At 35.5% G+C, this 21,065-nt stretch overlaps 1 protein-coding gene across 1 annotated transcript in view; it reads left to right on the top strand.

The window, feature by feature from the left end:
- Positions 1-21,065, top strand: part of LOC140153631 (mitogen-activated protein kinase kinase kinase 10-like) — a 173,390-nt gene that overhangs the window by 103,067 nt on the left and 49,258 nt on the right. Inside the window, 2 exon segments of the mRNA XM_072176426.1 lie at positions 20,601-20,786; positions 20,788-20,845. Of these exon segments, the coding sequence (XP_072032527.1) occupies positions 20,601-20,786; positions 20,788-20,845 (244 nt within the window).

Here is a 21,065-nt window from a genome sequence, read left to right as displayed (position 1 = left end):
TTTGTCTTATTTCTCTCCCAACAAGTAAATACATGTTCATTAACCTATAAATCTTAATGTACTCATAATGATTCAAAAGTTAAGTTTTAAAAGCAACAGGAACTTGAAGGAAACCATCACTGTTCACCAGACAGAAAACAGGTGACAAGCTGTGAATAGCCAAGACATGAAGTTGAAATCAGAGCATGAGTGTTGGATTACCAATGCTCACTTAGATTTCACTCGGATTATGTTCATCTCACAGGAAAATATCGGTATTGTCTAAGGTTTACTTTAGCTGCTGCAATTTGCAATCCCATTATCTGGATTGATCGCTTTAAAAAAATTTGGTCAAGTATTGTTTTGCTGTAAAAGACATGAATCAAAATTTAATTCTAAGGTTGGCTTCCTCGTCTCTATTGAAGTGATTTTGATATATGGCTTCATGGGAAAACCCAACTCATTGTATTGTCATCAGGGTTGTTTGATTTAAATCATGCCGATTTAAATCGTTTAAATCACTTGGTTTTTTTTTAATCACTGATTTAAATCAACTTTTTCATTATTTACCATTTTTGCAAGTTAATTTCTTTCTTAAATTGACTGTTTTAATTCATTCCTAATGTTTCTGCAATTTTTTGATACAATTAAAATACCTCTATGATGTCACTTTATCCATTGCTAAAAATTCATCTTCAAGGTGCAGAATTCAACAGGTTTTTTCCGCATGATTTTACCAAATGTTTTCTTTGAAATTTTCACATGTAAATACATGTTTAGATTTTTTTGTAAATACCTGTTAGGATTTTGCATATGACTAGCATTCCACTGGTACTCTTTTGACATTGGGTATAGCAGTTCTTGGAATACAAATAAAAAGAAATCAATTTAAAGTCAAAAAAATCTTATTTAAATCAAAAAATTCAGATTTTTAAATTATTTTTTTTAAATCAAAAAAATCAACAACCCTCGTTGTCATCACTAGTTTTTGTGAGGAGATTATACATAATCTAATGAATGTAGGAAACGTAATCATAGATGTAACATTGTTATCTCTTATTATTCATGCATTCAATAAAATCTGTATCTTTTTATCTCACTGATTGATGAATACCTTATTGATGAACCCATCTTAATTTAAATTAATGATTGATTTAATTTTTTTGATACCGGTACTGAACTACAAAAGTACACATCTGTCATTCTCATTTTGGTAATGAGAATGATTTGAAGAAAACAGTGAAATCGAAAAAGCTAATGTAAAAATATGAAATTGATGGCATGTTATTGCAATTTTACTCGCTGCCAGTGACCACCAATGCATTAAAACTGTATATTTACGATGGTAATGCAGCTACGATCTATCAGAAATGAGGAATGAATTTGTGAGATCATTGCATAATATGTTCACGTACATAAGCTTGTTGGGATTGTCCATGTCAATGGCATTATAGCCTCAGATGAATACCTACTTAATGTCAATGAAGACGGGTCAGGTGAACTATATCCCAGCTACAATGTTCAGAGCTTGACTTCAAATTTGCAGCTAAATAACGAAAAAAGAGAACAGTTTTCTGAAAATTTTGAACAATTGAAAAGTTGCGATTGAAAGTGGGAGTAATTTTGCCTGGCAATTGTGATTTTTTTAGATGCTTTGGTGTGCAGGTCTTGTTAAATTTTGAAAATGGTTGCTACTTTTTATTTATTCTTGATACTTGTTTGAATCCTGAGGAAAATAGTATGAGTTTGGAACGGTCCATGGATTTCCCATGGATTAGCATGTGACCCTCATGGACCAACCTGGGTAAACAAACAAACAAACAAACGAATCAAATCAACTTAAAAACTAAGCATGTTTGTGCTTCAATTTAGTTTAGTACTAGCTGCTGTCTGACAGTGATTGCCACGGCGATATGTAAATATGATCCAGTATCGCTATGCCGTATCTAATCACCATCATCACCTCTCTCGTAAAGGGAAATAACCACGCTCTCTTTCCCCCTAGGTTAGTATTTGGAAGGATAGACCAACCCCGATTTTCTTTTTTAATTAGACTTGGCTATAATAAGAAACGTTGCACTATGGGAGGATTGCTGTCATTTTAACGCTAAGCCAACGGGTGTGAAATACAGCGTCTGTCTGGCACCACGTTTACTAAGCATACACAAGCCGCTAGAGACTAGTTAAAAGATGGCGATTGGCAGGAGACATGATTCTCTTAAGATGAAAAATACATATTGAAGAAAAAAATAATGATACGCTTAAGGGTATGTGGTAGTAGAACCACCGATATTAAGTTTGAGATACGTTTGAACAAGTGGTTATCAGGGAGCTCGGTGGAAGAAGTTGCTAATGTATAAGATAATGCTGGTAAATTGGGTGCTGTTGATGCTGTCAAATTAGTGTTGGGTATTGCGCTAGCTATTCCAGTTGAAATCCATACACCGTATGGAAGAAATGACCTTAAAATCTCCCACACAGGGGGTGTAGATTTCAAATGAAATCACCCATTCAGGTAATCCCATTTGAAATTCACGCTCCCTGTGTGGGAGATTAAGGTTATGTCTTCAACAGGGTGTATGGATTTCAACTGGAATAGCCCATTTATTATCACTGAAGGATAAGGAATCAGGAGAATGGTATGTAGTAGGATATTATAGGCTTCACTCAGATCTTGATGAAATGGGATATTGTGTGGATCGCATTCAATCTTTGCAAAATGGTGTCAGAGGCCCCTTGAGCAAGAAAAGCATTTATGCCCGGCTGCTTAGCCTGATGATTGCGGTATAGCAAAAAAAGAAAGTAGGAAAATCATCCTTTATTAAATTACGATGAATAGAAATCACTGAATGTTCTGGTGTGTATGAGCAGGGCTTGATTTACAGGAATGACGGCATTATCGTAGTTTATGCCCTCAGTTCTGCCTCAGGCTTAAACAAGCAATCCTGCCCTGAATTCTTAATATTAATGCATCCCTAATTGATTGTTTATTATTACTTAGTGCTTTGTGCCCTTAATAAGTAACTAGAATTTGCAAGGTGTGATGCAGTCTGAGATACAATGCAGTGTCAATTATTGCTTAACCCCATGAGAACTACCTGCCTATTGGTCAAAAAGGAGTTTTCTTTATCAATTGGACCAATCAGCAACATTGTTAGAATAATTTCACTACGCAAAAAAATGGGGGTGAATTATTTGCAAAACTCGATTCTGATTGGTGATTAAAATGAAGATATCATGTAATTGACCAATCACAGGCAATGTTAGATCGGCAGGTAGTGCTCAGGGGGTTAACCAAGTGTGAGTGGTATTGTTTTATTCAGAGAGATAACATGAGTGTAGGAGTGCTAGTGGCAAACATTTAATCATTGACAGTTGAGAGGGGCATGTCTGGGTGGTAGATGCTGTTGAATTACATGATGCTTGATGTATTAGTAAATCACTGCGTGAACAGGAGAGGACTAAAGCTGAATTTACAATAGTCGCTGACCAAGCGGCAATATTATAGTGGTCTACGTCATTGGTACAAAATCAATCGGTCATTGCTCAGCTGTATGTTCAGCCTGGGAGAAGTTTGCTATATGATTAGCCTGAGCTATGTGATATACTTTTTGTCAAATCAAATTCCTTGATCTTTTAAGGTTAAAGTTATTTGGATGGCAACTCGGATTTACTTTATCAGCCTGTTGTGGTATTTCCTGGAAAGTTAGAAATTAGAATTGAATTTTGTAAGAAATGGCTTTATCATTCGTCTAATTCACTGATCAACATAGTGATATCATTGGCGATGAGGCAGATACCGCCATGTCATCTCGTGCCACAGGGATACTGACATTTAAAAAAGCGTGGGGGTGATAGAAAACAATGGAACAATTTATTAGGCAATGGCAACCACAACACTCACTGTGCTCTTAATAGAAAGAAATGTCAGAAATAATATATGGGGCTGCTTTGTTTTCTTGTAATGTAACTGAAGTTACTATAGAACATAGAACTGTGGGTGTGAATTTGAAATGATGACTTTATACATTGATGATAACAGTATAAGAAAACTGTGAATGATGGATATTCATAGCGAGGGTATAAGTACATACATGTAAGGCCTATTGCTGTATCAGACTGTCAGCCTCTGCCGGTGAAAACGATATTTATTCATGAGCCTCGCAACCATCCAAGACTATTCAGAACTAGCAAGCATATCAATACATACATATATACAGCATCATTTCATCTAGCTCATTGTGCTATAACCCTTAATGTCATATACTGCAAATGAAAAAGTTAACAAACAAAACTAAAACACACACATAGCAAAAGAAGAAAGTAGGAAAATCATCTTTATTAAATTATGATGAATAGAAATCACTGAATGTTCTGGTGTGTATGAACAGGGCTTTATTTACAGGAATGAAGGTATTATCATAGTTTATGCCCTCAGTTCTGACTTGGGCTTTAACAAGTAGAATTATGTACAAGTTACAACATAATTGCAAAATAATTTTGAACGCTGAGAGAGGCAAGAGATACCAGTTAACAATGTAATGTATGGGAAAATAATGACAGAGATAATAGTAAGTTACAATTTCAATAAAAAGACAACAGCGATCCGTTAGATGTTCTTTTGATTTTGAAAATATCAGCTAAAGATTATAAAAGGGTTTTCTTAAACGTTGTGTTGTAAGTTTAGCTTGGATCAGGTCATAACTGCCAGCTTGTCACTTTCAAAATGTAAGAACCGGAATTAGAATCTTAAGTAAAATGCCACCTTTTGTAAGTAGAGAAGCTTTGAGACTAGGATAAGCGTTAATAAAAACCACACCCTTTTTCAAAAGAAAAGCCAAGTAAAGCCAAGCAAGTTGGAATGAAATATACCAAGTCAAGCATGTGGTATTGTCAACTACAGTTTGATATTTCCACTCACCGTGGACAATTGGCCAAGAAGCTGACAATTATCAAAACATTGGAATGCACAAGGAATGACCAATTGCAATCAATAAGGTCAAGGATTTAATAGCAACACGAGTATCATCTCGTGGCTAGTGTATTACCAAACAGCCGTCACTTGAATCGTTGTCTTGCAAGTTAAGGCAAGATTGCGTCGGAAGTCGGATGTCAGCATCGTCTTAGCTTGCTCTTAAGGTTTGTCGTCGATGAAGAGGTGCGAAGTGATGTGTGCTTTTATTACTTTTATTATTTGCTGAACTTCTTTTGATCTTGTCTATGTAACACTTTCATTTTCAATTTTTTTTTGATTCAGTGGTTTCCAACCTGATGTCTCATTGAGAAAAATGAAATGTTTTTGATAATTCAGAGGCTTTTATGGTTCAAATGATAGCGGTACACTTAATACTAGCATGCTACTAGAAAGCTTACCAGCAAAGAAGATGGAATAAAATAATATCAATAGAGGTTATCCGTGTTCTATAAGCTGCATATCCTATCAGCGACTGTTATACCTTGTTTAGGACTTTCAAAAGAAGTACCTGCATGCGCAACCATCACTGTTTTAAACTAGCCCGCCAAAGTCATGCAGGTAACTCCGAGGTCGTGCATTGAATTAGTTTGAATGAGGAATACTACGGGAACCAGCGCCCTTTGTTTGAAGTCACACATGAGTGAAGTGGATAACCTCTATGCTTTTTGGTGCATGAAGCATAAATCTATAATATGCTATCTATTGCAGATAGCGTAAATTTATAACATAATAAAAAATTGTTATTAATAAGATTCATAGTATGAAATAAAATAGCTTGGGTTTCTGACATAATGTTACTGTGTATTCCACAGAATCATGGTAGATTGCATGAATTTGTGTGATTGCATAACATAAATTCATAACGTGTTATCTACAGAAGATCACATAAATTCACAATATGTTATCTACTTAAAATAAGAAAGTCACAATGTGCTATTTACTGGTGATAGCGTAAATTCACTATGTGCAATTTACTGAAGATAACATAAATTAATCACATGCTATCTACTGAAGATAGCATAAATTTACAATATACTATCTACCTAAGCTATCATAAATTCACCATGTGTTATCTGCTGAAGATAGCATAGATTCACAATATGCTATCTACTGAAGATGGCATAACTTCACCATGTGTTTTCCACTGAAAATTCACAATGTGCTTTCTACTGAAGATAGCATAAATTTACAATGTGTTATCTACTAAAGATAGCATAAATTCACAAAGTGTTATCCACTGAAAATAGCATAAATTTACAATGTGCTATCTACTGAAGGTATCATGCATTCACAATGTGCTTTCTACTGAAGATAGCATAAATTCACAATGTGTTATCTACTAAAGATAGCATAAATTCACAATGTGTTATCCACTGAAAATAGCATAAATTTACAATGTGCTATCTACTGAAGAGAGCATAAATTCAAAATGTGCTTTCTACTGAAAATAGCATATATTCACCATGTGTTATCTACTAAAGATAGCATAAATTCACAATGTGTTATCCACTGAAAATAGCATAAATTTACAATGTGCTATCTACTGAAGAGAGCATAAATTCAAAATGTGCTTTCTACTGAAGATAGCATAGATTCACTGTGTGCTATCTACTGAATATAGCATAACTTAATGATGGGTTATCCACTGAAAATAGCATAAATTTACAATGTGCTATCTACTGATTATAGGTAATTCAAATATGCTGTCTATTGAAGATAGCATAAAATCACAATATGCTTTCTACTGAAGATAGCATATATTCACCATGTGTTATCTGCTGAAGATTAAGGTTGTGCGATGTTGCGCTAAGCGACAATATCGTGAGAAAATATTAATTGTGATGCAATAATTCGCACAGCTTCCTCAATGACCCCACAATAAACTATAGACTCAACAACTCCCAAATGAAAGCGAAATAAAGTCGCCAATTTGGCAATAATATTCCAAGTTTGTAATCAGATTTTACCTTTTTAAATATAATGAAGCACTTGCAATGTCCCTAATTCCTTCCATGAATCCATTTAATATTATTTCAATTATTACTTTTGTTGAAAATTGTGTGAAATCGGGGCAAGTTTATAAATACACATTATTATAAGCATATAGCAATTTGTTTGAGTCTTAAAATTCATCGCGATATGATCGATTTCGTGATAAATTTTGCTGTGATATTGCAGCATGGAAAACCCTGGTGATGCCCACCCTTGCTGAAGATAGCATAAATTCACAATGCACTATGAAGTGAATATGACAAATTCAAAATGTGCTTTCTATATTCTACTGAAATAGCATAAGTTTGCAGTGTGCTATAAACCAATAAAAGCATGATTTCTCAATGTGCTTTAACTGAAGGTATAATAAATTCACAATGTGTTTTCTACTGAAGATAGCATTAATTCACAATTTGCTATCTACTGAAGATGACAAATCGCAATGTGCTGTCTACTGAAAATGGTATAAATTCACAATGTGCTATCTAGTGAAGATGGCATATCAAATTGTGCTTTAACTGAAAATATAAATTCAAATAATTCAAAATGTGTTATGTACTGAAGAAATCATAATTTACAATGTGTTATCTACTGAAGGTAGCATAAATCCACAATGTGCTATCTACTGAAGATGGTATAAATTCATGATGTGTAATATACCGAAGGTCACATAAATCACACCGTGCTATCTTCTGAAGGTCACATAAATCACATTGTGCTATCTACTGAAGATCACATAAATCACATTGTGCTATCTACTGAAGATCACATAAATTACATTGTGCTATCTACTGAAGATCACATAAATCACATTGAGCTATCTACTGAAGATCACATAAATCACATTGTGCTATCCATTTAAGATAGCTGAAATTTACAATATGCTATCCACTGAAGATGACTTAAATTCACAATGTGCTATCTACTGAAGATAGCAATTCACAATAGCATAAATCCACAACGTGCTATCTACTAAAGATGGTATAAATTCATGATGCGTAATATACTGAAGGTCACATAAATCACACCGTGCTATCTTCTGAAGGTCACATAAATCACATTGTGCTATCTACTGAAGATCACATAAATCACATTGTGCTATCTACTGAAGATCACATAAGCCATATTGTGCTATCTACTGAAGGTTACATAAATCACATTGTGATATCTACTGAAGATCACATAAATCACATTGTACTATCCAGTTAAGATAGCTGAAATTTACAATATGCTATCCACTGAAGATGACTTAAATTGACAATGTGCTATCTACTGAAGATAGCAATGTGTGGCTTGATGTGTCCCAATACAAAGTGCCTACCCATATGGTCCAGTTAAAGTGTCCCTTTGTCTGCTCCATGTTGGGACTTTTCATCTGGTCCATTCCACACTTCCATATATGTGACCATCCAGCACAACTGAGCCCTGATGTCGCCAATCATCATTTTTGAGATATTCAACCAAAATATTCTGCTTGAAATTAGCTTTAAAATGATGTATATCATGTCTGTAGTACTTGACATTTAAGTAGTGAAAAATCAATAAAACAGTCAATAAATCCTTTGTTTCCTATTGTTTATTGTTAAGTTCAATGGAGCATATCTCAATAGGGGCACTGGAGAGTACATCCGGGCTCAGTTGTGGTGGATGGTCATATATTACTCAGCACTGCCCCCAGGACTGGGCCGGGCCACATACATTCTGAAGTTTCCCTCTGTAGATAGAGAAAATGTGACCCATTTCAAAGGATCAATAAATATTTAATTATTAGGTCCCATACTCAGATACCCTATTTTCATTATGTGTCCCAGATTGTATTGGTGAGTTACCTGTTTATGTCTGAATAAAAGCTCATATGAATGGCTAATGTTGTAGCAGAAAACAAGGATATTGTTATTGATATGTGTATATAGTTCGGTTCTATTTTACAGGATAATGAAACATATTTTGATGCTAAAAATAAATTTATTCCATAATTAGAAATGACATATGGAGACATGACGAGAATATTTAAGTCATTGAAATGGTAATAAATGGTTAATAGGGCGATCATGGGATTATTAATATAGCAGTAAATCAGTACTTACAGTAATAATCAGCGATTTTCATATACATGGAGGGTAATTTTATTCCAAAGTATACAGCCTTATAAGCTATCTTTTCTCATATTCACATAGTAGCAATTTTCACCAATACATCAATAACAATGAGTATTGCTTTTGACATAAAATCAATTTCCAGTCAAAAATGTTTCATCAGATATGATTAATAATTTGAGCGATCACATTGAAAATTTATTTCTCTGTATTGTATATCATCAGCATCAGATGCACAATGTGTAGGTGAATGAAAATATAGGAGTACTATGGAGCTGGCACAGTAAGCAGCTCTGTACAACATCTGCAAAAGCTAACCCCATTTTAAATCTTTTGCACAAAATACCCCCAAGTGACAATCATTTTTTTAAAAAGATTTATGAAAGATTAAAGCTATAGACTGACGCCATGGTAGTCGAGAGAATGCACATGTACCATCCAGGGTTTCCACATTATATGGAATCTTGTTGTTGGGGAAGCTAGTATGGATAGGACAAAACTGTTGTAGGATGCATGCAAGTTATGACAGGATGGTTCATGTTCATATCTGTTGGGGGCCTATAGGAGGTGGTCAATTTTACTTGTCAAAATACGTATTGGTATTTCAACTAGAAAATAATGACTTTTCATGTGGAACACTTGTCTGATGGTAAGAGTAATGCAGAGGCATTGATTTGTGTTCTCTAAATGGTATATATTGAGGTGCTATCTACTGATGATAACAGACGATATTGATTTGAGATGGGAAGCAAATGAAGAGTTTGTGGGGACAGAATCATCAGATCAAGACTGTATAAAACAGAAGTTTCTCTCACAATTATTAAGTTATACATGTACGTCCAGAAATGCTTAAATATCCATTGCACTGGTTCACTGTATACTTGTGCTTCACCCAGAGCTCACACTATATGGACCACAATAGCCTCATCCCAATGGCATAGTTCAACAACCTCAATTAAACAATCCTAGTGTAAAATTTGACCTCAAGTTGCAGAATATGAGTTTTTGTACCCAAATTTTCATTCAAAGGTCATTCAATGAATGTACATATGTATTGGGGTTAAAGAACTTGGTCCTGATAGATGAGCATGTTGTGGATCCTAGTGGCATGGTGACCAAAGGCACAGGTGCAGCTTAATCAAAATTTGACCAGTATCATATTCCATGTACGTCCCCTGGCATCTACCAACATTCCTATTGACTTGTGGCATCCCAACAAGTTGCATTAATGGTAAGTAAATGCACTGCAATGTATTTTCTGCACATAATAATGTGCCACATGTGGCAACATGTTAAGGGCACTTACGACGATTATGACAATGAATTCAAATTTGAAGCGGTGCTTAAAATGCATTATCCATTGATCTGCCAAAATGTTTGGACTTATTGGTACCCGGTACTTTTGTTTCATAGAAGGTGGTGGGAGCAGGTGCATAACCAGCCTGTGCATTCATAAGAAGGGGCAAAAGCTCAGTCACTGCGAATTAGGACCTGATTAGAGTGGAAAGAGAATACAAAAAGGGTTGATTTTTCATCCCTATTTTACATGATTTTTATTTCTGACTGAGGTGGATAGAAGTGCAATTAGGGCTCAGCATTGTAGGCTAGGGTTAAGGTAGGAACTTATTATACATTCTACATTAAAGAAGATTCATCTCTAGAGTGGGGAGTTAATGATAAGGATGATAGATAGTGAATTCTGCAGAATGTCAGAGATTTGACCACCATATTAAAAGTATCTGACAGGCATCACAGCTACTAAAGGAGTAAAATTGACATCCCTAGAGGAGACGATATGGGCTAATTTGTCATGGTTTCATGTAGGCAAAAGAGAGGAATTTAACATACTTATCACACACAGGTGACCGAACAACTCAATTTGTCTTGATGAAAAATCTAGGGCAGGGGTGAATGAAACATGGTTACATCAATGATGTGAAGCTAGAGAAGGCCCAATGTGTAATTGAGTTAACATAGAGACCTGCAATACACTCATTCTGTCAGTCTAACCCGACCGATTTAAAATATTATGCCCGACTCAAAGGTGTGGTTTTATGAACAGAAATCGTTTGAATGTAAAAGTAAAGGCAAATTGTATAAATTTGTGTTAGGAAATTGAGTTAAACAAGCAGCAAGTATTGTATTTGCGTTTTTATTGAAGTGGAAACTCAATTAAATTTGCTAAATGCCACTGTGTGGATCTCTGTACTACAACTTGCCAACTTTGTGCTTTAATAAAAATGTAAGTTATTTGATTAAAGAAGTAAATTATTATTTATTCAGTAACAATAAATGTTAATTTAAAATAAATAAGCATTAAACAAAGTTTGGGAAATGGAATTTTAAGATACGGCTAAAACAATTACCCAATGAATTCACCATGTGCCATCTACTGAAGATAGTATAAATTTACAATGTGCTATCTACCTAAGATAGCATATAACCATGTGCTTAAATTCTGAAAAAAGGTCGTACATTATGACTTTAAGGGCACTTATGATGATTATGACAATGAATTCAAATTTGAAGCGGTGCTTAAAATGCATTATCCATTGATCTGCCAAAATGTTTGGACTTATTGGTACTTTTGTTTCATAGAAGGTGGTGGGAGCAGGTGCATAACCAGCCTGTGCATTCATAAGAAGGGCAAAAGCTCAGTCACTGCTAATTAGGACCTGATTAGAGTGGAAAGAGAATACAAAAAGGGTTGATTTTTCATCCCTATTTTACATGATTTTTATTTCTGACTGAGGTGGATAGAAGTGCAATTAGGGCTCAGCATTGTAGGCTAGGGTTAAGGTAGGAACTTATTAGATATTATACATTGCAAGACAGTTCATCTCCAGAGTGGGGAGTTAATGATAAGGATGGTAGATAGTGAATTATGCAGAATGTCAGAGATTTGACCACAATATTAAAGGCATCTGACAGGCATCACAGCTACTAAAGGAGTAAAATTGACATCCCTAGAGGAGACGATATGGGCTAATTTGTCATGGTTTCACGTAGGCAAAAGAGAGGAATTTAACATACTTATCACACACAGGTGACCGAACAACTCAATTTGTCTTGATGAAAAATCTAGGGCAGGGGTGAATGAAACATGGTTACATCAATGATGTGAAGCTAGAGAGAAGGCCCAATGTGTAATTGAGTTAACATAGAGACCTGCAATACACTCGTTCTGTCAGTCTAACCCGACCGATTTAAAATATTATGCCCGACTCAAAGGTGTGGTTTTATGAACAGAAATCGTTTGAATGTAAAGGTAAAGGCAAATTGTATAAATTTGTGTTAGGAAATTGAGTTAAACAAGCAGCAAGTATTGTATTTGCGTTTTTATTGAAGTGGAAACTCAATTAAATTTTTGCTAAATGCCAATGTGTGGACTATATAAATCATTTTGCTGCAACTTGCCAACTTGGTGTAATAATAAGAATGTAAGCTATTTTATTAAAAAAGTAAATTATTATTTATTCAGTAATAATAAATAGTAAAATAAATAAGCATTAAACAAAGTTTGGGAAATGGAATTTTAAGATACGGCTAAAACAATTACCCAATGAATTCACCATGTGCCATCTACTGAAGATAGTATAAATTTACAATGTGCTTTCTACCGAAGATAGCATAAATGTACAATGTGCTATCTACTGAAGATAGTATAAATTTACAATGTGCTATCTACTGAAGATAGTATAAATTTACAATGTGCTTTCTACCGAAGATAGCATAAATGTACAATGTGCTATCTACTGAAGATAGTATAAATTTACAATGTGCTATCTACTGAAGATAGCATAAATTTACAATGTGCTATCTACCGCAGATAGCATAAATTCACAATGTGTTATGTACTGGAGGTAGCATGAATGTGTCATGTGCTATCTACTGAAGATAGTGTAAATTCACAATGTGCTATCTATTTAAAATTCACCATGGACTATCTACTGCAAATTGCATACATTTCACATTCAAGATATACTATTTACTGAAGATAGCAGAGTATTACTATGTGCTGTCTACTGACGATGGGATAAATTCACAATGTGCTATCTACTGAAGATAGCATAAATTGAAACTGTGCTATCTAATGAAGATAGTGTAAATTCACAATGTACTATCTACTGAAGATAGCAATGCACAATGTGTATCTTTAAACAGTTCTGACCATCAAACAAATAGAGCTTTTAAGGAAATTGATTTGAAAGATGTAGCCAAAACAATCCGCCATGTTCTTTCACTTTCTAGTGCTTTAAGTACACTGTAACTGTTCAAAGTCTGTCAGCAACATGCAATGTTTGGGTGTGCACATTATAGGGATTATTAGTGATTTCCCAACCCAGAACACACTAACATTAATCAAAATTCAATTGAACAAATGGCAAACATGAAAGCAGTCTGATAAAGACAAACTCGGACATCTAAATGACATGAAGATACAATAAAAGTATGTCCGTACTTTTATTGTTGCGTCAGTGAGGTTGTCAATTTCAGAAACCTTGGCTAACCTACATACAATGTTGATATGTACTTACTGCAGAAAACAATAAGAAATTCAACGCTCCCTTTGGCCATATATCAGAACCGATTTTTGCAATAAATGGTTCGTAATATTTTGGTTGATAGCATCACATCACATGGTTGTACAGTTGGAAGAGGTATGTTGGTGTGTATTTCACACACAATTTTGGTCTGGGGTGATGGATCCAGGCCAGCCAGGCTTGGTACCTACCTCCTTATTCAATTGTGTTGTTGTTTATGTACTGATTCTCTGATGAAATACAGATGGATGGATGGAGGAAGGAAGGAAGGAAGGAAGGGAGGGATGGAGGAAGGGAAGGAAGGAAGGAAGGAAGAAGGAAGGAAGGAAGGAAGGAGGAAGGAAGGAAGGAAGGAAGGAAGGAAGGAAGATGCAATATGTGACAGTATCAGAACACTGACTGATAAGCTCATTTGTAAATGCAAAGTATTTTTTGTGGAGGATTTTAGATGTTGCTAGTCCCAGTCAACCAAAAAGGGGTAAATGATGTTTTGGGATTTACTCTCCACCGCAAGTTATAATGCTCAGCCAAAGTGTCGGCTTACTCTTTGACAAACTGAAATGATTCACAAACGAAAAAAATAAAAATTGTAAATATCCATGAGCACTCCTAATAAGGCGCAGGAAGCATGTCTCCGTTTATGCATTATTTATTAATATTTACAGTAAAGAAGTTGCAACTGTATCTATGCATACCATTCAGAAATGGGTATCTGGGGCAAACATTCTTCTCCTACATAGTGTTTTTTTATATATCATCTGTACATATGGTTGTGATAAGCACACGCTCACAAAAATATGGCCACTTACGTGCTGCTCGATATACTATGCTCTCTATTAAAAAAAGATGATTCAATTATGCGCTTGAAATTACCTCTTTACGCTCGAAGCGTAAATGTGCGTGATATACCGCTAATGACGTTGTTTATTTTTAACTTTAGTGAAAACAAAGTGATGGGTCTGTGGTACTCCATGGGGACATATCAGTGTAGGATAAGTGGGTTCACAATTGGTTATGTTGATGTAAGGGAGTTATGTCCGAACTGTAGCCAATATCTTGAGACTCTGAGAAGAGTAAGCTTTTTGCTCATGGTAAATATAGCATATGTGACCCCTCGGCACAACTGAGCCCGGATGTCGCCAGTGCCACTATTGAGATATGCTCCATCGAACTTAACAATAAACAATAGGAAACAAAGGATTTTTTGACTGTTTTATTGATTTTTCACTACTTAAATGTCAAGTACTATAGACATGATATACATCATTTTAAAGCTAATTTCAAGCAGAATATTTTGGTTGAATATCTCAAAAATGATGATTGGCGACTTCAGGGCTCAGTTGTGGCGAGGGGTCACATATCATCAGCCTGCTATGAAAATTTGTTTGTAATTTTGAGTACAAAATGCAAAATATGGTTCAAGCATGCCTTTAAACATACTTATTCACCAATCTTTGCACAAGAACAATAAATGATAATGAGGCCAATTAAATAAAGGGAATAATCGGAAATAATTAGGGTGATTATGTAACTGATGCATGCTTGAACCATATTTTGTGACTTAAGCAATTATCATAGCAGGGTGATGATATTTGCCTAGTCATTAAGTATTACTTACGAGCAACTTGGTATTCAGTTCGCACAACCCAAGGTCAATCAGTGTACACAATTAATGTTACAAACATAGGTCGTCACTCGTCATGGTCATGTAAGTTTCTGCCAAATCATACTGAACACATTCAATGGGAAGCAATGCATTAAACTAATGAGTATGTGGACTCTGTGTAGTCCAGCGTGTAACTTTTGGAATATCTGCCATGTTAAAGTAAACTTTAGTGCTTTAACCCCCTGAGCACTACCTGCCGATCTAACGTTGCCTCTGATTGGTCAATTACACGATATCTTCATTTTAATCACCAATCAGAATGGAGTTTTGCAAATAATTCACCCCAATTTTTTTGCGTGGTGAAATTATTCTAACAATGTTGCTGATTGGGCCAGTTGATAATGAAAACTTCTTTTTGGCCAATCGGCAGGTAGTTCTCATGGGGTTAATATGTTATCCACATTAAAAGGAACCACATTACAGGCATCATACAAACAAGCACACTACTATAAAATTTAACTTGCCAGACACATGACAAAACAATTGGGCGGTACGGTATTTTCCTTTCCACATACTAACATGAAAAAGCCATAGGGAGAAAGGGATTTTCTCAGAAATCTGCATTATGTCGGAAAAATAAGCGATGAATTGAAAAACAAAAGGGATGCCAAAATGCATAGTATAGGCACAAAATTTTTAAATTTAAACAGAAGTGATCCTGTGCCATATACTGGGGTACACAAAAAGGTGGCTTTGTTACATTTTGATGTGCAGTTTGGATTTCAAAACACTGTCTCTTGAGTATTCCTTCACTTAGAAGATTCAATTAGGTCTTAAATTGAGGCTAATTTATTCTATATTACTCATGTTTTTATCCTGTTTTCAAATATTTTTCAATTATTTTCTTATGACGTTTGGCATGAAATGTGCCAAGGGTGGCTGAGGAGTAGGGGGGGGAGGATTAGGGGGAGGGATTCATATTGTAAATTTGATTTAAAACCCCTTTAAAAATTTGAATCTAGTACAAAAATGTCTAAATGAACTCCCAGACATCTAAACCAAGTGAATAAATACAAAAGTTCATTTAAAAGACCAATACTTGCTCAGAATGATTGTAAATGTGGAAAAAAAAGAGGTGGGGTTACATCCTCCTACTTTTTGCCCGCACTCTCTCATTTTTAACCGATTTCCATAAAAAAGGTGTCAAAATGCTCAGAAGGATGAACCACTTCAAATGAGATGTGTAGGTAAAATGTATGAACCATTTCATTTTTTTTACTATGTAACACAAAGGTACCCCAGGTTGTGACACAGGACCAAATGCATTATTACATATTTGTTTTCCCGCTTAATATTTTTGAGTCGTCTGCTGTACACCTCTTGAATTGTTGAAATCTGGTGCGATGCGTGTTTGCCGACAAAGCGAGGACACACACAAGATTTTTCACCCTAAACTGTGGACCTACTTCCAACCGAGGACTGTCCTCGGTCTCAAACTGCTGCAAAAGACCTCAAATGCATGCTAGATGCTTTAAACGCTATTTGCCTGAAACCGAGGACCACACGTGTAAAAACTACCGTCCGCAGGGTGATGGCTAAAATTCCGTTGCGTATTATACACAAAAAAATCCGCCATTTTAGTCCACGGTTAGGCGATGAAAACATCATACACACGTCCTCGGCTAGATAGCAAAACACAATGTCCACGTTTGGAGGCAAACACAGACAGGGTGGTGTGTGTGTGTGTCAGATGGGATGTGTGGACACAACATGGGTTGTTATCACTTATCACTATATCATCATCACTCCAAATCAGCCAAATGATGATCAGCCTTAAGATGATTTGACTGTGTGAACATGACACATGATATGATCGTAATGTGCAGAGGGATAGACTCAAGATATAGTAATATCTAGCCTGGGGATAGCAAATACAGATATGTTTCTCTGTAGAGGAAAAAAAGGGGAAATTTTGAGTAAGCTTATATTTTTGTTATTTGCTAATCAAGAAGTTTTATTGTGATGTGTGCTTTTAGAGGTAGTTTTGCCATAATTAGCTTTTTAATACTATACATAATTTAGTTTGTAGTGCATCTCCTTTAAGATGTATATTTTACCTAGTAACACGATCGCAAATAAATATGAAGCATTTTCAGCTGCGTATGAATAAATGCAAAGTAAAAGACGTTCCATGTAAGATTACATTTCACTACTGCTCAAGTTTGTAAGGTGTTTTGTTTTTATATTAGAACACAATATGTAAATCTGAAATGTAAAAATAATGGTAAAGTATTTGAATGGTTTAATACTGTATTGTTTTTGTGACATACAAGTCTGTGTCTGTGCACAAGTTGGGTAGATTTTTTTTTCAATAAAGAAGTTGTAATCCATTACCATATGGGGGCTCAGAACGTGTTCCTCCTCAAAACAATGTAATCAGGGTGGCATGCAAAGTGGTTTACGATGTGGCAAACATTAGCACAACACTCCCGTGCAATTTATATTCACTCCTAGCTGCATGAACCAAAATAACAATGACAGGTTTGGCGGAGATGAAAACATTCACGGGGATGTTGTCATCGTAGACGACGGGTAAAGCAGGTAGTTTTGAGTTCATCAGTTGACGATTGGTTGCGAGGTCATGCTCTAATTTTTCCCCAGTGGCTGATGGGATAGATTTGCCCAGACTGGGTGAAATGGGCTATTCCAGTTGAAATCCACACTACCACTGTGGAAGATTTAGGAAATATCTTCCACAGAGGGAGTATTTTTTTCAAATGTAATTGGTTAGAGTTAATCATTTTGAAACCCATACTTCCCCTGTATTATCATGATTATGGCTTTACCTATATCTTCCACAACTGGAGTGAGTATTTTAAATGGAAGTTACCCAATTTGTCTATTCTAATCAAAACTCATATTCCCTCTGCGGAAGACCTCAGCTAAATCTTTCACAGGGGTAGTGTGGATTTTAAATGGAATAACCCAATTGAGGAATGACGGGCAGACGGTGCGATGAGATATGTGGAGAAGTATAGTTACATATTAGTCTCATGCTCAAGCTTAGTAATTAATGCTCTGCGTGCTAGCCATGCATTTCAACGGAAAAAGTTCCAAGTTTTGAAATATTTTCTTAAAATATCAAGAGCTATCTTAAGAACTACTGAACCAATACTAGGCTTGTTTGTACTCATTTTAATGCATTTTTCATGCTGATTCCAAATATGGTCATGAAAATTTATTATTCTGAAATTTTTTAATTTTAAATTTTTGTTTGAAACTTGTCGTCTGCAGTCGACTCCCGCGTGAAGAGAGTTAATATGAGGGTTAAGAAAAATGAGGGAAAAAATTCAGCCAAATATTCTGTGATGACTTGCATAATTTGAGCCAAATGACTTGCATAATAGTTAATGTTATTTGTTGCATAACTCTCAATCTCTAGTTTCAAAAGTCCTGTCATACTGTGCTATAATATCAATGCTGAAACAAATGGGGCGATGGCCGCCCCAATTTTTGAATAATTTGACATGTATTCCTTTATAACATCATATCAATTTCAACACAAAACTTTATCTTGGCTGCCCCAATTTATGATAGCTGCCCCAATATTTTTGACCTTACTACTGCGCTGCAGTGTACTGCAGATTAAATTAGCATACACTAGGATCCACAACATTCCCATCTATCAGGGCACAGTTCTTTAACCCCAATACATTTGTACATTCATTGAATGACCTTTGAAAATTTGGGTACAAAAACTCATACTCTGCAACTTGCGGTCAAATTTTGCATGATTACTGTTTAATTGAGGTTATTGAACTATGCCATTGGGATGAGGTCATTGTGGTCCATAGTGATAAGGCAAGTCAAAGTAAGCCAACAAAACATCCCACTGGTCATCCAGACATCCACTTTCTTGTATATATATATGCTCTATAGTCGGCCTGTAATTATATAAGCATCTTTTCTAGAGGAAGTATGGCAGCGGATGTGAATATTTCAGAAATTAATGAGCACCAACGTCTGTGTACATTGTAGGTGATGAGTATGGTGGTGTACAAAAAAAGGCTTGGTTAGCTGTGTAATGTGGCATGTCAAACTTGGTCGTCAGGTGTTAGTATACAATAGTACAGTGCACCGTGCAATGAACTCTAGAAAAAGAGCAGCGCACGTCAAACGGGGAAAATGAATACAAGTTTTATTGCCACATGACTTGCATGATGACATTCTTGAAAACATCAAGTAACTAAACAGGTGAAGTCGTAGGCAGGAGTGTCAATAATGCACCACGGTGGCTCGTTAACTTTGTATTAATCATTTATTTTCAATTATATGTAATTAGGGTTTCCTGCATAGTAAGTAGTAAAATACACTCACTTGTTGTGCATTTTGAATTACCAATGTTAAGTCAACAGGGAATACATGGATGAATAATTCATAGACTGTAAATGAATAGAATGCATGCATATATTCACATGTACCTGCGTTGAACCTCAAGGGATCCATACACAAAATGAACAACTGTTTGAGAAAGAAGAGTCAAGCGTGATTTTTTTTATTAGTACCCTCAATCATGTCAATTTTTTACCCTCGCTATCATTTTCTTTCAATAAGTTAACTGATCATAGTTCATATGTGTTCATAATAATCGTGAATACAGAAAGGAATTATTGCTGTATATAATCCTGACAATAGTTAAAGGAGGATTTTGTGATCCTAGCATCCTCGTTTTATGACATTTTCAGTAGATATCCACGAAAAAAGCTTATTCCCAAAATTTCAGTTGATTCTGATTTTGCGTTTGTGAGTTATGCATGATTATGTGTATTACACTGCTCCATATGCCACTGTTGTAATTTCGTTATGGTATACCAGAACAAAATTCAAATTTGATGATATTTTTGCTAAACGAATTAATCTGCAAGAAATTTTTGGTACATAAATATTATGTAGCCAGAGGTTTCCAGTGGAATAAAAATCTCAACTTTTTTTGAAAAAAGTGGGGGGGGGGGGTGTGAGGCTGTGGATCACGAAATGCCCTTTTAAATGTTAGACTTCTGAAAATCATTACAACAAAATAAATGCAAAACATGCAGTTTGGCTGTGATTTAATAATCTTTCCAAAGTTCAATTTTTCCCAAGCATTTCTTCATCTAGGTCAAAAACAGTGCTCAAGCATACACAAAAATGAAAAGAATACTAATAATAAAAAACAGCAATAATCTGGTAAAAGCATCTTGAACTTCTGTTGGCTTGGAACTGTCAACAATAACTAATAGCAGTATGAAGTAACAAAAACAAAATAATAATGATCTTAAGCATTTGCAGATATTGTGTATTTAATTCTATTGTCTTTATTCATAGTTTCATTAACAGTTTTCATTCTTCTTTATGTCTGTAATGTATAGGAACTCAGGACAAGGGAAGAAGAACTTATGGAAGCCAAAGTGCGGCACCAAGCCCACGCCCAGGTACTAAGGCAACGAGAACAAGAACTAGCGAATCGAGAGATTGACCTTCTAGAGAGAGAGCTCAGCCTCATGATCCTCAAACAGCAGCAGGAAGACAAAAACCAGTGCCAAATAAAGCGTCAGTAATATAATGCGACGCGAGAATAAACGACGGAGCAAGAAGCGCATCAGTGGTCCCTCAGGTGAGTGTTTATGTCCCATTTTGTATGTATCGGCCTTGGTGATGGCACTAGACAGTTAGGCACAAGTGGCAATGAAGTCTTTGACACATTTTTGCCAAAGGAAAACTGTATCATAACCTCTTTTAAGTCCTACGGTTATAGAACAGCTTTCCGAACAGCTCAGCAGGAAATTCATCAATTCTTGTTATTAAGATTCTATAAAGTATGCGCTAGAGACGAG

The sequence above is a fragment of the Amphiura filiformis genome, chromosome 5, assembly GCF_039555335.1.
Source record: "Amphiura filiformis chromosome 5, Afil_fr2py, whole genome shotgun sequence".
Lineage (NCBI taxonomy): Eukaryota > Metazoa > Echinodermata > Ophiuroidea > Amphilepidida > Amphiuridae > Amphiura > Amphiura filiformis.
Note: the sequence above shows the minus strand (reverse complement) of the source record. Positions and strands in the feature narration are given on the sequence as shown.